This window comes from Pseudophryne corroboree, chromosome 2, assembly GCF_028390025.1.
Source record: "Pseudophryne corroboree isolate aPseCor3 chromosome 2, aPseCor3.hap2, whole genome shotgun sequence".
Classification (NCBI taxonomy): domain Eukaryota; kingdom Metazoa; phylum Chordata; class Amphibia; order Anura; family Myobatrachidae; genus Pseudophryne; species Pseudophryne corroboree.
In genome coordinates, this window is record NC_086445.1 from 867333667 (window position 1) to 867353981 (window position 20315).

The 20315-nt window shown below is 43.2% G+C and overlaps 1 protein-coding gene across 4 annotated transcripts in view; it reads right to left on the reverse strand.

Moving 5' to 3' along the window:
* Positions 1–20315, reverse strand: part of FLOT2 (flotillin 2) — a 213893-nt gene that overhangs the window by 111317 nt on the left and 82261 nt on the right. For 3 of the 4 annotated variants that reach the window (XM_063955900.1, XM_063955901.1, XM_063955899.1), the window contains one exon: positions 12224–12305. In XM_063955900.1, the coding sequence (XP_063811970.1) occupies positions 12224–12305 (82 nt within the window). Of the gene's footprint in view, positions 1–12223; positions 12307–20315 lie in introns of those variants that run through there. The other variant, XM_063955902.1, reaches the window with a different exon arrangement.

Sequence of the window (20315 nt, forward strand, 5' to 3'; positions counted from 1 at the left end):
AGGATTTTGTTGAACAAGATGGGTTATTAAATATGGAGTATAAAGATTTTGAACAATCACTTATTGCTTTCAAAAGAAAGAAGTTGGAAAGAGATAATAAAGATTACAACTTGGACCAAGTGAGATCCTATAATAGGAGATTTAGGAATGGAGGGAATGAGAGAGAGGGATATCAGGTTAGAACGAAAGAATATGAGATAAATCCTTATAACAACAAGCAATATAATACAAATAAGAACAGGAGAGTAAGCACTTCATCTACATATGGTCATCATGAGATGAAAACAACTAGATATGGGGGGGTATCAAGTCAAGAGGGATCACAACAAGAAAGAGGTAGAGGATACAATAAGGAAGGGAATTACATTCAAAACAAAAGGAGAGGGTCTTTTGAAAGTAGAGGAGTGAGACCTAAAGAACCATATAGGATGGAAGGAGAATATAGGTTTGAACAGAAGTCCAGGAAAGATTTTTTAGGAGCAGGGAGAGGTCATCTGGAAATACAAAACAGATTCCAGATGTTGCAACCCAATACCCCCAAAAGGTCAAGACAAGAAGAACCAGAGGGTGTAGAGGAGGAATTAAGACACAACACCAAAAACGTAAGGCTAGGGTAAGGAATAAGGGCATTTTTAATTTATCATCTAGGGTACTGAGTGAACATGAAAAATCTGTAATTGCTAAAGGTCTTAAGTTTGCACCATCAGTGAAACCTGACATTTTTGAGCTTTTTGTAGCTCTCAACAGATATACCAGGGATTTGTGCCGTAAGAGGTACTTTATTAATAAATCTTTAAAACATGATATTGAGGGCACACCGATTATATTGAATGATGAGGATCAAAGGGGAGTGGAGATTTTGAATTAATTATTAATGGAGAATGATGATTTAGAACAGGATAGTGAGAGAGGACTTAAGAGGGTCTTTGATATTATAGACAATACACATGAGGAGGTTGGTGTCAGTAAAGCTTTCAAAAAGAAGTCAGAGTTCTATCCTATTCAACATAGAAGCTCATACATTGAGACCTTCTATACTTCAACATTAAATGATTTTCGCTCACTATGCATTAAGAAAAAAGGAGTCAAAAAGGGTGATAATTTAAATATCAATGAAAGACGAGCCCTTAAGGCACTTAAAGATGATCACACCATTATCATCAAAAGTGCGGACAAGGGGGGATGGGTTGTGTTACAAGATAGGATTGTATATCTAGAGGAAGCCTCGAGACAATTGGGGGATGAGAAATTCTATTCTAGACTTCCTTCCAATCCCACAATGACCTATGTTCAGGTTTTTAAATCTTTTCCTCATCAAGCCCTAACCGAGGGAGCAATTACTAAAAATGAGTATTTATTTCTTTTCACTCCATATCCAGTTATCCCCACGTATTATCACCTCCCTAAAATTCACAAGTCTTTGGTAGCACCCCCGGGGCGTCCAATTATATCTGGTGTTGGGTCCCTCACATCTAACCTGTCAGCATTCGTGGATTCTTACTTACAACCCCACGTCGTCGGGCTCCGGTCATACATCAGAGATACCACTCACTTTCTCCATCTTGTGAGTGGTATTGAGTGGCGAGAGAGCTATGTACTTTTGACTTGCGATGTCGAGTCCCTTTACACCAACAAGGAGGGGTGGAAGCCTGTCGCCGATTTCTCGAATCTGCTGTGGGGCTGTCACCCAGGCGATGTGGGTTTGTGTTGGAATCCATGAATTTTATTTTATCACATAACTATTTTTCATTTAATTCACAGTTTTACGTTCAAGTGCACAGTACCGCCATGGGCACCAAGTTCGCGACGAGTTTTGGCAATCTATATATGGGGCTCTTTGAGGAGCAATACATTTGGGGGGGGCCCTTCGGCGCTCTATGGTCGGTACATTGATGATCTGTTTATTATTTGGGATGGGGTTTCTAGTGTGTCTTCTTTTCTTTCGTATCTTAATTCTAACACTTTTGGGCTTAAGTTTAGTCACTCTTGTCACCCTACTCAGATCAACTATCTTGATATTGCTCTCTCGGTTAGGGATAATAAGTTGGTTACCAAAACCTATAGAAAGGAGGTGGACTGCAGCAGTTTTTTCAACTATGGCAGTTGCCACCACTATAAATGGAAAGATAACATACCCATGGGACAATATCTTAGGATGAAGTGTAACTGTACTGATGAAGAGGTGTTCCAAGAACAATCCAATGTTCTTACAGGTGCATTTCTTGACCAGGGATACCCTAAGAAACTTTTGGAGGATTCCCTTGAAAGGGTGGCTATGAGAGAGAGAGGAGTTCTCTCCTCTCCACGACAACCAATTCGGGGGCATTAAAAGATAGACATGACAACCACCAGATCATGCCCTTTATAACAAAATATAATACATATGCTGAGGATGTTAAGAAAATTATAAAGAAAAACTTTGGACTCCTGAAATTAGACAAAGTTCTTAACCCTTGTTTGGGAGACTCTGCTAGAGTAGTATTTCAGAAGGCTAGGAATTTAAAGAATCACTTATCTCCCAGTTTTTTTCAGGCCAACGCACAATCATTGGTTAAGAAAACCTGGTTAAACCAAAGTGTAGGCTGTTTCAGATGCGGTAAGACTAATTGCATCACTTGTAAATTTATAATACAGTACATAGAAGTATTTCCTTTAAATCAGCAGCACTTGGACCGGAATTTGCAATTGAGACTTTCATTAATTGTCAACAGACATACGTCATTTATTTGATAAGTTGCGTATGTGGAAAACAGTATGTGGGGAGGACGGTTAGGAGCCTCAATATCAGGTTTCTGGAACACAGACGAAATGTCCTTAAGAAGAATATATATCACAGTGTGTCGAGACACGTAACCGATCATCATGATGGCAATGTTGACTCACTAAAGGTACAGGGTATTGAATCTGTGGCCCCCACTCCTAGAGGTGGCGACAGGTTCAATAAGTTATGCACAAGAGAAGCATTCTGGATTTTTAATCTGGGCACTTTGGTGCCCGATGGTTTAAACGAAAATATGAAGATCAATAACATCAGATGAAGTCCAGGTGCTAGTTGAATAATTGGTTGTTAGCCTCTTTCCTCTCATTTCTCCCCACTCCAATCCTTTCTTCCCTCCCTTCACTTTATACCTATATTTATATCTGTACCCATGTGTAGATCTATTTTTATTGTGAGAATAGAATTGGAGCCAACAGTGGCAATAAGGATAATAACCCCAATAGAGCATAACCAACTGTTATGTTGTCGAGTTTGCTGTTATCGCTGTTATCGAGTGAATTTTGAACACTGTAATAAAATAAGGAGTGCAGTTTTGAGCGGGAGTTATTATCATTGTCTTTGGTCCCTTTCAAAATTGCTCTCTGGATACATTTGATACATTTCTTCTAATTACTATATATTTGTTAGAATTATATATTTGCTGCAATATATGGGAGTATATAATGGATGAATAGAAATAATAATATTAAAAGAAATAATAATAGAAACTAATATCAAATATAGTGGCACTTTGGATTTGAACTCGAGACCTTGTGTGTATTAACGCGGGGCATTAGACCACTAGGCTATAGTGGAGGCTATGTAAGAGATATGGGTTTTTTGTAGACTTGTTGTTTCTGTCTGTAATTAGTGAGTGAGTGCCATCACCTCTGTCTTCCGATAATTAGAAATTTAAAAAGCATTTTATTGTTTAAAAAGCATTTTATGGTTTATATTTACATTGCTATACAATAAATCCACCTTATGTATTTATATTGCAAGATTACGGTATCATATGGGTCGTTATGTGATTGAAATTTACCTTGCACATGTGAGATTGAATCAATGATTATTCAGGTGTGACAATGCAGGTAGTTTACAATGTGATTGGTCCCCTGATATTTAAATAGCATGTAGGACAGCCCCGTGTTATCCTCTGACGAAACTGCACACCGATAATTGCGGAGAAACGCGTAAGGACTGGGGCATATTTTGTATCGACGTCCTTCCTACTACTAGCGGTATCCAGTTTACTATCATCCTTCGTAAGTACTGTCCGTTTGGAAGCTGACCATCTTGAGAGATCCTGCGGTGCACCCCGCAACAATGAAAGGTGCCATCTCTCGACTGTGGCTGAGACCGACAACGGGGGCCGTCCACGGATAACAAACAGGCACGCTCTTGGCCGTGAGTAAAGTGGACAATCTTGCAATGTGGCCCTATTAGCACAGTGAGAGTGGACGTATAAGTCCTTTAAATACGTACACTAAAGCTTAAGCATCCACAGCACTTGGCCGTTTTGCGGCACCAATTAACGGGAGTGGAAAGCCGGCTGTCTATCAGATACATAAGGAGATCTCTAAGAGCATGTGAAAATGCTCACAGCTGGATAAAAACAGCAGGCATCATCAACTGTTCTTAAATAGGACTGCATATTGTTCGGGACTTTAAATTGAGAATAAGGTCATATTAAGAACTTTAAATCTGGATATAGCAAAAGTGTCCGGTTAAATTCAATCCGCTGTAGTAGGGGGAATTTTTAATTGATTGTTTTTTTTTCTTTTATATGTACATGTGTTTATTTTATATGTAATAAATTTGATATATACAGCTATATGCGCTCTCTGATAATATATTATCATTCTTGTGCGGTTTTGTTGGTGGACAGGTCAGTACTGTCCAGTTGAGAGCTGCTTTTTTCAACACATACGACCAAATTGTACTAGTTAGGTGGTTGTGACGCGCTGGAATTATTTGTTTCTTTTTTATCACCCATAATAGTCTACAGGTCCGTACAGATGGGGAGATTTCTCCCAGAAATGAGTGCCGAGCGTGGGGAGGGGGCGTTCGGAGGTGATGAAATGAGCGATCTAACTAGATTTGCACAATCTAGTACAGGTGATAGAGATGCGCGCTATCGCTATGGGGCATACACACGGAGAGTTCCGTGCTTAATTGCTAGGCAATCTAGTCAGATTGCTTCGAAATTAAGCACGGATCTCTCAGTGTGTACCCCCCTTACCTCCTTCAACATCAAAAAGATACGCCAATGTTATCTGCTTTATCCTAGTTCATGAATGAAAACTTTTTCAAAAACAGTTAAAACAAGAAACGTGTTGTACTGACAAAATGAATTCCAAATGGAATAATAAAACTGTCTGCCTTAGATATATCGCATTAAAGTCTTCATATAACTCCATTAGGTGTCGTACAATGTGGTCTTTTATTTTAAGTATTTAACATGTCTCTTTAAAGCCTATGGAATCTTCTCTGACAAGTCCAAAGATATAAATTAACGGATTTTAAGTGCTTGCTTCATGTAAGTTCTGATTGGTTGCAAGTGGTCAGAGCACTAACGGAAGATGAGATAAAAAGAATTTAGGAATTCTGTGTTGCAGAGAAGTTTTGAGACACACTAATATTAAGAGAATACACAACGCTCGGTTAGAGTGAGTGCAAAGAACAAGGTTTGACTAAACTTTTAACTATAGCCCTTTTACACCAAAATCCCGGATCCGACCCAGAATTTGGAACCCAGGATTTACTCCGTTTCCACTGCAGTGCTAACCCGGGCTATTCATCGGGACCCTCAGGGAACCTACCAGTGACGGTGAGGAAAATGGCTCAGGAGGCACTGGCTAGTACCAGAGCCAGATTTACACACCATATATGAGCCAAAGGGTTCATGTGGGCATTATACACAGGTGCAGCAGTATATACTGCTCGAAATTTGTTGAGATTCGAGCAGAGACAGAGATAGACAGATAAGGCACTGCCTCACCTGCCATAGACATTTTACTACAGAGTTTTGGCTATAAAAATAAGATTTTACTTACCGATAAATCTATTTCTCGTAGTCCGTAGTGGATGCTGGAAACTCCGTAAGGACCATGGGGAATAGCGGCTCCGCAGGAGACTGGGCACATCTAAAGAAAGCTTTAGGACTAGCTGGTGTGCACTGGCTCCTCCCCCTATGACCCTCCTCCAAGCCTCAGTTAGGATACTGTGCCCGGACGAGCGTACATAATAAGGAAGGATATTGAATCCCGGGTAAGACTCATACCAGCCACACCAATCACACCGTACAACTTGTGATCTGAACCCAGTTAACAGTATGATAACAATGAAGGAGCCTCTGAAAAGATGGCTCACAACAACAATAACCCGATTTAGTTAACAATAACTATGTACAAGTATTGCAGACAATCCGCACTTGGGATGGGCGCCCAGCATCCACTACGGACTACGAGAAATAGATTTATCGGTAAGTAAAATCTTATTTTCTCTGACGTCCTAGTGGATGCTGGGAACTCCGTAAGGACCATGGGGATTATACCAAAGCTCCCAAACGGGCGGGAGAGTGCGGATGACTCTGCAGCACCGAATGAGAGAACTCCAGGTCCTCCTCAGCCAGGGTATCAAATTTGTAGAATTTAGCAAACGTGTTTGCCCCTGACCAAATAGCTGCTCGGCAAAGTTGTAAAGCCGAGACCCCTCGGGCAGCCGCCCAAGATGAGCCCACTTTCCTTGTGGAATGGGCTTTTACAGATTTTGGCTGTGGCAGGCCTGCCACAGAATGTGCAAGCTGAATTGTACTACAAATCCAACGAGCAATAGTCTGCTTAGAAGCAGGAGCACCCAGCTTGTTGGGTGCATACAGGATAAACAGCGAGTCAGATTTTCTGACTCCAGCCGTCCTGGAAACATATATTTTCAGGGCCCTGACAACGTCAAGTAACTTGGAGTCCTCCAAGTCCCTAGTAGCCGCAGGCACCACAACAGGTTGGTTCATGTGAAAAGCAGAAACCACCTTAGGGAGAAATTGAGGACGAGTCCTCAATTCTGCCCTATCAGAATGAAAAATTAAGTAAGGGCTTTTATATGATAAAAGCCGCCAATTCTGACACACGCCTGGTTGAAGCCAGGGCTAACAGCATCGTCACCTTCCATGTGAGATGATATTTTAAGTCCACAGTGGTGAGTGGTTCAACCAATGTGACTTAAGGAACCTCAAAACAACATTGAGATCCCAAGGTGCCACTGGAGGCACAAAAGGAGGTTGTATATGCAGTACCCCTTTTACAAATGTCTGAACTTCAGGTACTGAATCCAGTTCTTTCTGGAAGAAAATCGACAGGGCCGAAATTTGAACCTTAATGGACCCTAATTTTAGGCCCATAGACAGTCCTGTCTGCAGGAAATGGAGGAAACGACCTAGTTGAAATTCCTCTGTAGGGGCCTTCTTGGCCTCACATCACGCAACATATTTTCGCCAAATGCGGTGATAATGTTTTGCGCTTACATCCTTCCTGGCTTTGACCAGGGTAGGGATGACTTCATCTGGAATGCCTTTTTCCTTCAGGATCCGGCATTCAACCGCCATGCCGTCAAACGCAGCCGCGGTAAGTCTTGGAACAGACAAGGCCCCTGCTGGAGCAGGTCCTTTCTTAGAGGTAGAGGCCACGGGTCTTCCGTGAGCATCTCTTGAAGTTCCGGGTACCAAGTCCTTCTTGGCCAATCCGGAACCACGAGTATCGTTCTTACTCCTCTCCTTCTTATGATTCTCAGTACTTTTGGTATGAGAGGCAGAGGAGGGAACACATACACTGACTGGTACACCCACGGTGTCACCAGAGCGTCCACCGCTATTGCCTGAGGGTCCCTTGACCTTGCGCAATATCTGTCCAGTTTCTTGTTAAGACGGAACGCCATCATGTCCACCTTTGGTTTTTCCCAACGGTTTACAATCAGTTGGAAGACTTCTGGGTGAAGTCCCCACTCCCCCGGGTGGAGGTCGTGTCTGCTGAGGAAGTCTGCTTCCCAGTTGTCCACTCCCGGAACGAACACTGCTGACAGCGCTATCACATGATTTTCCGCCCAGCAGAGAATCCTTGCAGCTTCTGCCATTGCCCTCCTGCTTCTTGTGCCGCCCTGTCTGTTTACGTGGGCGACAGCCGTGATGTTGTCCGACTGGATCAATACCGGTTGACCCTGAAGCAGAGGTTTTGCTTGACTTAGGGCATTGTAAATGGCCCTTAGTTCCAGGATATTTTTGTCTCCAGGCTTGACCATAAGCCCTGGATATTTCTTCCCTGTGTGACTGCTCCCCAGCCTCGCAGGCTGGCATCCGTGGTCACCAGGACCCAGTCCTGAATGCCGAATCGGCGGCCCTCTAGAAGATGAGCACTCTGCAACCACCACAGGAGGGACACCCTTGTCCTTGGTGACAGGGTTATCCGCTGATGCATCTGAAGATGCGACCCGGACCATTTGTCCAGTAGGTTCCACTGGAAAGTTCTTGTGTGGAATCTGCCGAATGGGATTGCTTCGTAGGAAGCCACCATTTTTACCAAGAACCGTTGTGCATTGATGCACTGAAACTTGGTTCGGTTTTAGGAGGTTCCTGACTAGCTCGGATAACTCCCTGGCTTTTTCCTCCGGGAGAAACACCTTCTTTCTGGACTGTGTCCAGGATCATCCCTAGGAACAGAAGACAAGTCGTCGGAACCAGCTGCGATTTTGGAATATTGAGAATCCACTCGTGCTGCCGCAACACTACCTGCGATAGTGCTACACCGACCTCCAACTGTTCTCTGGATCTTACCCTTATCAGGGAATCGTCCAAGTAAAGGATAACTAAAATTCCCTTCCTTCGAAGGAATATCATCATTTCGGTCATTACTTCAGTAAAGACCCGGGGTGCCGTGGACCATCCCTACGGCAGCGTCTGAACTGATAGTGACAGTTCTGTACCATAACCTGAGATACCTTTGGTGAGAAGGGTAAATTTTGACATGAAGGTAAGCATCCTTGATGTCCCGAGACATCATGTAGTCCCCTTCTTCCAGGTTTGCAATTACTGCTCTGAGTGACTCAATTTTGAATTTGAACCTCTGTATGTAAGTGTTCAAAGATTTTAGATTTTAAAATCGGTCTCACTGAGCCGTCTGGCTTCGGTACCACAATAGTGTGGAATAATACCCCGTTCCCTGTTGCAGGAGGGGTACCTTACTTATCACCTGCTGGGAATACAGCTTGTGAATGGCTTCCAAAACTGCCTCCCTGACAGCGGGAGACGTCGGTAAAACAGACTTTTTGGAAACGGCGAGGGGAATACGTCTCGAATTCCAATTTGTACCCCTGAAATATTACCTGAAGGATCCAGGGGTCTACTTGCGAGTGAGCCCACTGCGCACTGAAATTCACTGAGAACGGGCCCCCACCGTGCCTGAACTTGTAAAGCCCTAGCGTCATACTGAGGGCTTGGCAGCGGCGGAAAAGGGTTTCTGTTCCTGGGAACTGGCTGATCTCTGCAGCCATTTTCCTCTCCCTCTGTCACGAGCAGAAAAGAGGAACCCTTTTGTCCGCTTGCCAACCAGGACTGCGCCTGATAATACGGCGTCTTATTTTGAGAGGCGACCTAGGGTACATCCCCTTTTTTAAGGCAATTCCAAATGCCGTTTGGAATCCCTGACCACTTTACTGGTAGATACAAAGCACTTATACTTGATGCCAGTCGGCAAATATTCCGCTGTGCATCATGTATATATAGAAAAGCATCTTTTAATTGCTCTATAGGCAATAATATACTGTCCTTATCTAGGATATCAATATTTCCAGTCAGGGAATCCGACCACGCCACCCAGCACTGCACATCCAGGCTGAGGCGATTGCTGGTCGCAGTATAACACCAGTATGTGTGTAAATACATTTTAGGATACCCTCCTGCTTTTTATCAGCAGGATCCTTAAGGGCGGCCATCTCAAGAGAGGGTAGAGCCCTTGTTCTTACAATCGTGTGAGCGCCTTATCCCCTGTTAGGGGGTGTTTCCCAATGCACCCTAACCACTGGCGGGAAAAGGTATACTGCCAATAACTTTTTAGAATTATCAATTGTTATCGGAGGAAAACCCACGCATCATCACACACCTCATTTTATTTTTCAGATTCAGGAAAACTATAGGAAGTTTTTCCTCACCAAACATAATACCCCTTTTTTGGTGGTATTCATATTATCAGAAAAGTGTAAACATTTTCCATTGCCTCAATCATGCAATGTGTGGCCCTATTGGAAATCACGGTTGTCTCTTCACGTCGACACAGGAGCCAGTATCCGTGTCGGCGTCTGTATCTGAGGTAACGGGCGCTTTAGAGCCCCTGTATGAGACATCTGGACATGCACAAGCTGAGTAGCCGGCTGTCTCATGTCAACCACTGTCTTTTATACAAAGCTGACACTGTCACGCAATTTCAACAGTACATCCACTCAGGTGTCGACCCCCTAGGGGGTGACAACACTATTAGACACTCTACTCCGTCTCCACATCATTTTTCTCCTCATACATGTCGACACAAAAGTACCGACACACAGCACACACACAGGGAATGCTCTGATAGAGGACAGGACCCACTAGCCCTTTGGGGAGACAGAGGGAGAGTTTGCCAGCACACACCAGAGCGCTATATATATATACAGGGATAACCTTATATAAGTGTTTTTCCCTTTATAGCTGCTGTATTGTTTATACTGCGCCTAATTTGCGCCCCCCTCTCTTTTTTAACCCCTTTCTGTAGTGTAGTGACTGCAGGGGAGAGCCAGGGAGCTTCCCTCCAACTGAGCTGTGAGGGAAAATGGCGCCAGTGTGCTGAGGAGATAGGCTCCGCCCCTTTCTCGGCGTCCTTATCATCCGTTTTTCTATATGTTTTGGCAGGGGTTAAATGCATCCATATAGCCCAGGAGTTATATGTGATGCATTTATTTTAGCCATATAAGGTTTTATCGATTTATTGCGTCTCAGGGCGCTGCCCCCCCAGCGCCCTGCACCCTCAGTGACCGGAGTGTGAAGTGTGCTGAGAGCAATGGCGCACAGCTGCGGTGCTGTGCGCTACCTTATCTGAAGACAGGATCGTCTTCTGCCGCCGATTTCACCGGACCTCTTCGCTCTTCTGGCTCTGTAAGGGGGCCGGCGGCGCGGCTCCGGGACCCATCCAGGCTGAACCTGTGATCGTCCCTCTGGAGCTAATGTCCAGTAGCCTAAGAAACCCGATCCACTCTGCACGCAGGTGAGTCCGTTTCTTCTCCCCTTAGTCCCACGATGCAGTGAGCCTGTTGCCAGCAGGTCTCACTGAAAATAATAAACCTAAACTAAAACTTTCACAAAGAGCTCAGGAGAGCCCCTAGTGTGCACCCTTCTCGTCGGGCACAGAAATCTAACTGAGGCTTGGAGGAGGGTCATAGGGGGAGGAGCCAGTGCACACCAGCTAGTCCTAAAGCTTTCTTTAGATGTGCCCAGTCTCCTGCGGAGCCGCTATTCCCCATGGTCCTTACGGAGTTCCCAGCATCCACTAGGACGTCAGAGAAAATGATTTGAATAATACAAAGAAGATATTTTTTATATATTCTTTGTATTTTTCATATACTTTATATAATCATACCTCTGGAATATACGTTAGTATGACAGGAAAGGCTCTGCCTCACCCTACCGCACATCACTGGCGCCTACGCAACACTGGGGGCAAGCCCAGCACTCTGCAAGCTGATGGTCTGCCACTTACCTCCAATCTCTCTTCAGTGAATGGACGCTGCACTCATGTGCGCGGCATACATTCATCTTCACCCTGGCACCGCTGCTGTCTGTATAGCAGGGAGGTAGGTTGGGAGGTATTTCGGTAAACTGGTTCAGTGTTTAATGACTTGGGTTTCCGGTTTACACTGCCCGTCAACACGGGTCCTATCAGTGTTAAACCCTGGCCAATTCCCGGGTTGGATTGCCGGGTCAGAGGAGCCGTTTACACTGGGGACTGACCCTGGAATAACCCAGGATTTGGATAGGTGTAAAAGGGGTATTAGTGTTTTTTTTAATACCAGACTGTACGATGCCTTACAAAGCAATAGACTAAGCTTTTATGCCCAAAATGATACACACAGTAACAATCCATATTGTGAGGGACTAGAACAAAGCATGCAGTGACATTTGGGAAAATCAATTTAAAGGTGCAACAAAACTGAATTTGAGAGGTTTCATATAAAAAATAATAATAATTAATATAGAGTACTGTAAGAATTCAGTCTTCAGGAGGAATTATGTTTTGCACAGTACTCTCTGGTAGCATTATCACATCAGGTGTAGGACACATTGCACATTTAAAGTGATTGACAATGACAATTGTGCAGCCCGAAATGCTATAGTTCCTACTCTTCATATTTAATAAGATTTTGTTTGCTACAGTGACAGAGGTCACTTACCGTTTTGTGTCAGAAATACACCACCACGCCCAGGCCCATCCTCCGTACACATACTGTTTAGAATCGGATCCACAGCAACCACCTACAAAATGGAACAAGTGAATCAAAAAAACAATATCCAAAAGAAGAAAAGAAACAAAAAGAATTATCCGAGGATAAGTGCATAGAGTAAAACAAACAGTGACCTCCAATCACCTGAAGACACCAGTAGCAAAAACTCACACTAAAACGTCCATGACCTAAAGTTACTGCATAAAACTATTAAGAGGAATCTAACATTTGCAGTGAAGCACCCAAATATCCAGTCATGTTATCATGGTAAAGATTACAGTTCCTAAACACGTATAGTAGGTCAACACTGACAAAAGGTCAACACTGTTTTTGTTATCGTTTTCACCATCAGAGCACAGGGAACCCCAATCGGTGTACAGTGCCCCCTTGCAACCTCGCTTGGCACAGGTTACTAGTAGACCACGTGGATGGTAATGTATGAAAAAGTAGCCACAATCGATTCGGCCCCTTAGTGCTCTACACATAATGGACCCGTACTAATGCAAATTTATACAGCAAGAGCCAACAAATGGGTATAAAGCATAGCAAAGTAAAAGTATAAACAGGAAAATCAGAAGCAATCTGGATAAAAGCACATACTGGGGTATATTCAATTAGGGTCGGATCTATTCCGACATGCATTTATCGGAATGGATCCGACAACCCCTATTCAATCTCATCTCAATTCGACTTTTTCAAGTCGAACTGAGATGAGGGACCCAGAGGAGGAGCCGCAGGGACAACACGGGCAGACGGAGGAGATCAGCGCTACAGTAGCGCTGCAGGAGGATGTCACACAGCCGCCCGACCTCACGGCAGTGTCCACCCGGCTCCAGCAAGCGTGACCTCACTTGCTGGAGCCAGGTGGAAGCTGCCATGAGCGGCACGGCTGTGAGACATCCTGCTGCAGCGCTGATCTCCCCTGTATGCCCGCAGCGGTCCCCAATCTCCCTGCGGCTCCCCTCCCCCCTCTCCTCCTCTGGGTCCCACATCTCAGTCCGACATTATTTTATGTCAGACTGAGATGGTCGGAAACGGGGCCAAATCCTGTCGAATTTTGCCTTGTTTCACTCAAAAGTACGTGAATCGGCAGCTATACCGCCGATTCACGTACTATTCGACAAGACGAATTCCCAGACTTGTCGAAAAAAAAACAGCTGGGATTGAATAGGTCGAATCACTATTTGACCTTAAAAAAGTCGAAAAGTTACGTCTTTTCGACAGACTGCAGTTTTCGACCCTAATTGAATATAACCCAATGCCTCTTATAACATTCTCTAACAATGGAAACAACTGCGTAAAGTATTGCACTATAACATGTCTGCAAATCAAATATTTTACTTCATTTATGGTGAACAGCTGTATCAACCTAATGCATGGCCCTTGGACTATGGGGTAGGAGCAAATTGACTCATTCACAGCAACCAATCAGATTCTACCAACACTGATCAAGTATATTCTATAAAATAAATAGCTAGAAGCTGATCAGTTGGCATGGTCAACATTACCTACACCTGCCCTCTTTACAAGGTTTGCTACAATGCTGCCTGTGGTACACTGACAGGGTATGCGGTCAGGATCCCAGTGTTCCGAATCCTGATGTTTGTAATACAGATGCCGAAATCCCAACAAGGATCACAATGCCGGCGCCTGGGGGTGGGGTGGGGGGTTAGGGATAGGCTGCGGGAGAGGGAGGGTTAGCTACCTTACTCTGCCCTGTCTGCAGGTGCACAGATTCCCAGTGCCGGGGGGCCGCAGTCGGTAGTTTGACTGTTGGCATCTCAACCGTCGGGATATCGTATGTAACCCCACTAACAGATGTTACTGTTTTTAGTGATGGAAGGGGTATAGAAGACAACATATATGACGTCTCAACTGTGCCTAGGACACAGCATTTGCTTTAGTGTCAAAGTCACCATTATGACTCTAACCACTGACTGACAAATTTAAAAAAAAACTAACACCAGGCAGAAGCGATTTAATTATGAAATTGTTTCTGCAGTGTTGGTGGAATAATTTTTGGGGCACAGCTAGTATAGGTATGCAACAAATTCCCATGGATTGAAGGATAGAGCTGTGTTTCTGCTAATTGTCCCATTTGGTAAATCACATTCGCCTCATACTGATTTATATTAAAGGGTATGTCTATCTGCTATACTATTCAATAAAAACAAAAAACAAAAACACATTCCTTGTAAAATAGAGGGCCCTCTCAGTCACCAATAACCACAACACTGTCCGTGCAATTCGCAGCCAGGTCTTCACTCATATAAAACTTGAAGAGCAGACAAGCCTCCAACAAGATCAGCGTACTCACTCACTGCTGCTGTGCAGTCCGATGACCTGAATGGTTATAGATTACTCTATGCACACCCACTTCGTAACGTAGGACATCTCGCATCAGCTGGTAAATTAATAAAATAAGGTTCCCACCACAAACATTTTAAAAATGAAAAATGTTAAAAAGCAGTGATTCCCAAACTTAATAAAGGCATATTAACCAGGTTTTAAAGGATATCCACACTTAAGCACAAGTGTCTTAATTAGTACCTCAGTAAGTTAGATTAAACTATCTGTGTCTTGAGGGCCAAGTTTGGGAAACCCAGTTATAAAGCATTTCTGTATAAATCAGTTAAGAATTCTCAGTAATACCTCGAAGCCTTATGCTGGGTATACAGTAGACGATATGTTGCTCCTATCTGCAGGATTGGGCAACATATCAGGTACATTGTCTAGTGTGTACCCATGATAAGTGCGCTCCTGCAGGTCGCTAGCAAAGTAACCCCATTGGCCCTGCTGCAGTGTTGATGGAGGATTGTGTGGCGGCTCTCCATCCACGTTGGACCTGCCATTGGCAAGTGTGTATGCACTTGTCGCATGCAGGGTCAATCTGAGCTGATGTCGGGCTGGATACACATCGCTAACTGTGTACTCAGCATTACATTATATTTTTTTGTGATTATGCAGTTTACTGGAAGTATTTGGGTGATTTCCATTCTTTAAAAATATCAGACTTTGAAGTGAAACCCACATTAAAATGCAACAGACTTTAAAGGGACATATTTTATTGCTGGTGGGTTTCTGCAAAACCCTGTGGCACATGATTTTTCCTGCTTCCAGTGTTTTTCCTATTCGAATGCCTGCAAGAAAATGAGCCGCAGTAATTTCTATAGAAATGAATGCCGCTTTTTTCTTGCAGCCTCAGAGCAAGTCCAAGAAAAATTGTAGGGACTTGCTTCAGAACCAGAACCCCCCCCCCTCTATTGATGCTTCCAATTACCTCACTTAATTATTATGACCCGCCTCCTTGCACCACCGCCACCATATAGAAAAAAAAAGAAAGAAATTCGCCTTCAATGGAAAAGAAACTTTCGACCTACAGTATATTAGAGGAAAACAGGGCTCTCCTCTCCTGCTCTCAGCAGGCTAGAAAGCGGAACCAATGGGAAGAATAAAGGTTCAGTGTGTGGGTTGCTAATGCTGCTGATCATTGATTCTTCATTACGAGGTCCCAGGAATGAGTAAATAACATGGGGGTTCTAAATCTCTTTCAGCAGTATTGTCAGCCTGAGCTGGAGAGCCCCCACCCAAACCGGCTGCTGTGTGTACAGGTTAATTAACAAAATAAAAACCTAACAAAAATAAAATAAAAAATAAAAACATGTTGTGTAACATATGGAAAGATAAATATTTTCGTTTTCAGGGACTTATTGGAACATAGGTGGAGAATGTGAGCAGAAATCCATGCTAACTAGTGCCTGTGGGCTACTTGCAGGCATTAGTTGCAGTCTGCTGCATTTCCTGGGTTAAGTGTTGGGTGCAATGCAGTCAATTAAAAAGCTTTGGGAACTTAACAGATGAGCTACATCCCCGCAATGAGAATTGAATCCCCCCAGAGACCACCTGGACACCAGGCTGTAGACAGAAATTAGGGAGTACTTTCTAACAAGCTACTTTTTGGTTATAGCCACACATCGCCTATGGTTTTCACTTCCAAACTGCAGTATTTACTATTGGTTTGAAGGGTTAAAAAAAAAAAAAGCCTGAAATGTAAGGTGGTTTGAAAAATCCCAATCTGAATGCAGTTTAAGCAAAACAAGACATTTTTATTATACATTTGGCCATTTAGAACTTTGGAGCTGAGGCAATACACTTACTGTATGCATGCCATTCCTCTATGCGGCAACTCCTTCATGCTGATCCGATCTGCCATTCGGCAAACTTAGACGATCGGTGGGTGATTAGTCAGGAAATCAGCAAAACAGAGCATGTTAAAAATTCCTCGACTCACCCATACTAATCATTTTTGGGTCGGAAAGTAGAGGTTTTCCAAAATAATAATAATAACAATAATAATAATAATAATAATAATAAATAATAGTAATAAATATTTATAAAGCGCTCATTCTCCAACAGGACTCAAAACCAAAAATCCAACCCAGGCATCATCAAAACAGGGAATTTCCCCAATTAATTGTAGATGCATGAGCCCCATTACTTAGATAAAAAGTACAAGTTGATATAACATTTAGAGCAGCTTCTATACCCTCGACAAGTCTTAATTTGTTTATTTTATTGATTTCTAAAAAAAAACTGGATTGATTTCGTTCTGTATACAGAACTTGTTCTATGAGGCAGATTCAATTGTTTTGGGCATCTAGTTTTCCGTCTAAACTGGAAAGTAAAGACGCCCAAACAATAGTCAGGATTCAATTGTGTTTTGGCACTCATGCATATCACGCCCAAACAGACAGGGTTTAGCCGCGTAAAGCAGCTAAACCCATCTAAAGTCCTGCTTTGGACAAATTGACGATTTAGCGCACACTTCTTCTCACACCTCAGGAGCCTGCGAGAAGAAATGTCACCCTCGCATCTAAATGGATTAACAATTGAACTGCACCGTCTTACAGTGGTAGCCGTGGGTTAAAATAATTGAATAGACTCCGAATTATAAAGTAGACCTAAAAATTGGTGCCGATACGGATTACCACTGAGAGATATAATAAATAAGTAAATAAACTACTTATTCATTTATGAAGGCAATTATTATTTCATGACAAATTTATTTTATGAATATTTTAGGCGAGCAAATAAATCAATTATAGAGAGAGGACAAAACTATTTGATTTCCAACAGGGGCAATAATATATTGCCGATAGGGGAAAAAGTATTGAATGCTGAGAACATACAGTATTATGGAGTGGCAACACTCTAATAATGGTCTTGTTAACAATGGTTTATTAAGCAACTTGGAAATTCATTAGTAACCAACTGAAGTTAAAATGACTAACTGTATAAATTATCTCCAAATAAACTATACTTAAAATGAATATACCAAACATGGTATGAGCTAACCTAGCTTTACACAGTATACTTTCTGTGCTCAAAGTAGCTATATCAATTTAGATCTGTAAAGGGGTGAAAATAAAATAAAGTACCAAGGTCATTTCTATTTTGATAGAAAAAAAATTCACCATGATGAAAATATTTGTGTCTTGTTTGGTTTTCATATGATAATACATTGCTCTGTAACCAACATCCGAGCTCAGGTGTGTTCAGTTGAATACAAGGTTTATAAAATGTTAATGGGACAATGATACAAAGGGATTACATATCCCTATTTAACATGCAACCTGCAGTATATGCACATCTTAACCTTGTCGTCGTCCCCGCAACAGCTACGGTCTATCATCATCTTATTAAAAGAAACTTTGCTGTCTATATTTTTAATGGAACAATTATATAATTAAAACATACATACATACACACATATATACATACATACACACATACAGTGCATCCGGATAGTATTCACAGCACTTCATTTTTTTTCCACATTTTGTTATGTTACAGACTTATTCCAAAGTGGAATAAATTAATATTTTCTCTCAAAATTCTAGACACGATACCCCATAGTGACAATGTGAAAAAAGTTTTGAGATTTTTACAAATTTATTAAATATAAAAAAACGAATAAAATCCCATGTACATAAGTATTCACAGCCTTTGCTCAATACTTTATTGATGCACCTTTGGCAGCTATTACAGCCTCAAGTATTTTTGAATATGATGCCACAAGCTTGGCACACCTATGTTTGGGCAGTTTTGCTCATTCCTCTTTGCAGCACCTCTCAAGCACCATCAGGTTGGATGGGAAGCGTCTGTGCACAGCCATTTTCAGATCACTCCATAGATGTTCAATCAGATTCAAGTCTGGGCTCTGGCTGGGCCACTCAAGGACATTCACAGAGTTGTCCTGAAGCCACTCCTTTGATATCCTGACTGTGTCCTTAGGGTTGTTGTCCTGCTGAAAGATGAACCTTCGTCCCAGTCTGAGGTCAAGAGTGCTCTGGAGCAGGTTTTCATCCAGGATGTCTCTGTACACTGCTGCATTCATCAATCCCTCTATTCTGACTAATCTCCCAGTTCCTGTCACTGAAAAACATCCCCAACCCATGATGCTGCCCCCACCATGCTTCACTATAGGCATAGTATTGGCCTGGTGTTGAGCGGTGCCTGGTTTCCTCCAACCATGACGCCTGGCATTCATGCCAAAGAGTTCAATCTTTGTCTCATCAGACCAGAGAATTTTGTTTCTCATGGTCTGAGTGTCCTTCAGGTGTATTTTGGCAAACTCCAGGCAGGCTGACATGTGCTTTTTACTAAGGAGTGGCTTCTGTCTGGCCACTCTACCATACAAGCATGATTGGTGGATTGCTGCAGAGATGGTTATCCTCCTGGAAGGTTCTCCTCTCTCCACAGAGGAATGCTGTAGCTTTGACATAGTGACCATGGGGTTCTTGGTCACCTCCCTGACTAGGGCCCTTCTCCCCACGATCGTTTAGTTTAGATGGCCGGCCGGCTGGCTCTAGCGAGAGTCCTGGTGGTTCCGAAAGTCTTCCATTTACAGATGATGGAAGCCACTGTGCTCATTGGGACCTTAAAGCAGCAGATATTTTTCTGTACCCTTCCCCAGATTTGTACCTTGAGGCGATCCTGTCTCGGAGGTCTGCAGACAAATCCTTTGACTTCATGCTTGGTTTGTGCTCAGATATGCACTGTCAAGTGTGGGACCTTCTATAGACAGGTGTGTGCCTTTCCAAATCATGTCCAATCAACTGAATTTACCACAGGTGGACTCCAATTAAGCTGTAGGAACACCTCAAGGATTATCAGTAGAAACAGAAGGTACCCGAGCTTCATGGCAAAGACTGTAAATATTTTATGTACATGTGATTTTAGTTTTTTATTTAATAAATTTGCAAAAAACACAAAAAACTTTTTCCACGTTGTCATTATGGGGTATTGTGTGTAGAATTTTGTGGGGAAAAATGAATTTATTCCACTTTGGAATAAGGCTGTAATATAACAAAATGTGGAAAAAGTGAAGCGCTGTGCATACTTTCCGGATGGTGTGTGTGTGTGTGTGCGTGTGGCATTTGGACATGGGGTCACCTGGGCTGTCTCAGGGCATCACCATTTAAATACACAGTCACTTAGTGTTCACTCTAGGCTGTTTTAGCAGGGTGCCGCGCCCTGCCCGTTTTTTAGCAGGCAAAACCCGCCATGCCCCTTTTGCGGCGCCCTGCTAGAACAGCCGCCCGCTTCCTGGCCTCCCGGCGTGTATAGATGCCGTGCGCGCGGCATCCATTCACGCATTGGGCGAGGGCTGGGGGAAGCCCAGCACCGACGGAGGTGCTGGGCACACCCCAAACAGTGATGTCACCGGCCACAGACGCTCTCTATAGTAGCGTCTGTGGGCCGCACCGCCCCCTAAAATGACGTAGGCGTGGCCACGCCCCCGTTTCGGGCGGCGCACACATGTGCCCACGGAGTCTGGCGCCCTGCCCCTTTTCACTCCTAGAGTGAACACTAGTCACTTTTTATATCATGTTTGTTTATTATTTATGTATGCACTTTTTTTCACATACTCTCTACCTTTTAACACATAGTAGGGACCTTCACATACCTACACCTTATATTACTTTACTATCACTATTCTTTAGTGTGATGCTTTGGGGGGGGTCCTTTGCTGGATCAT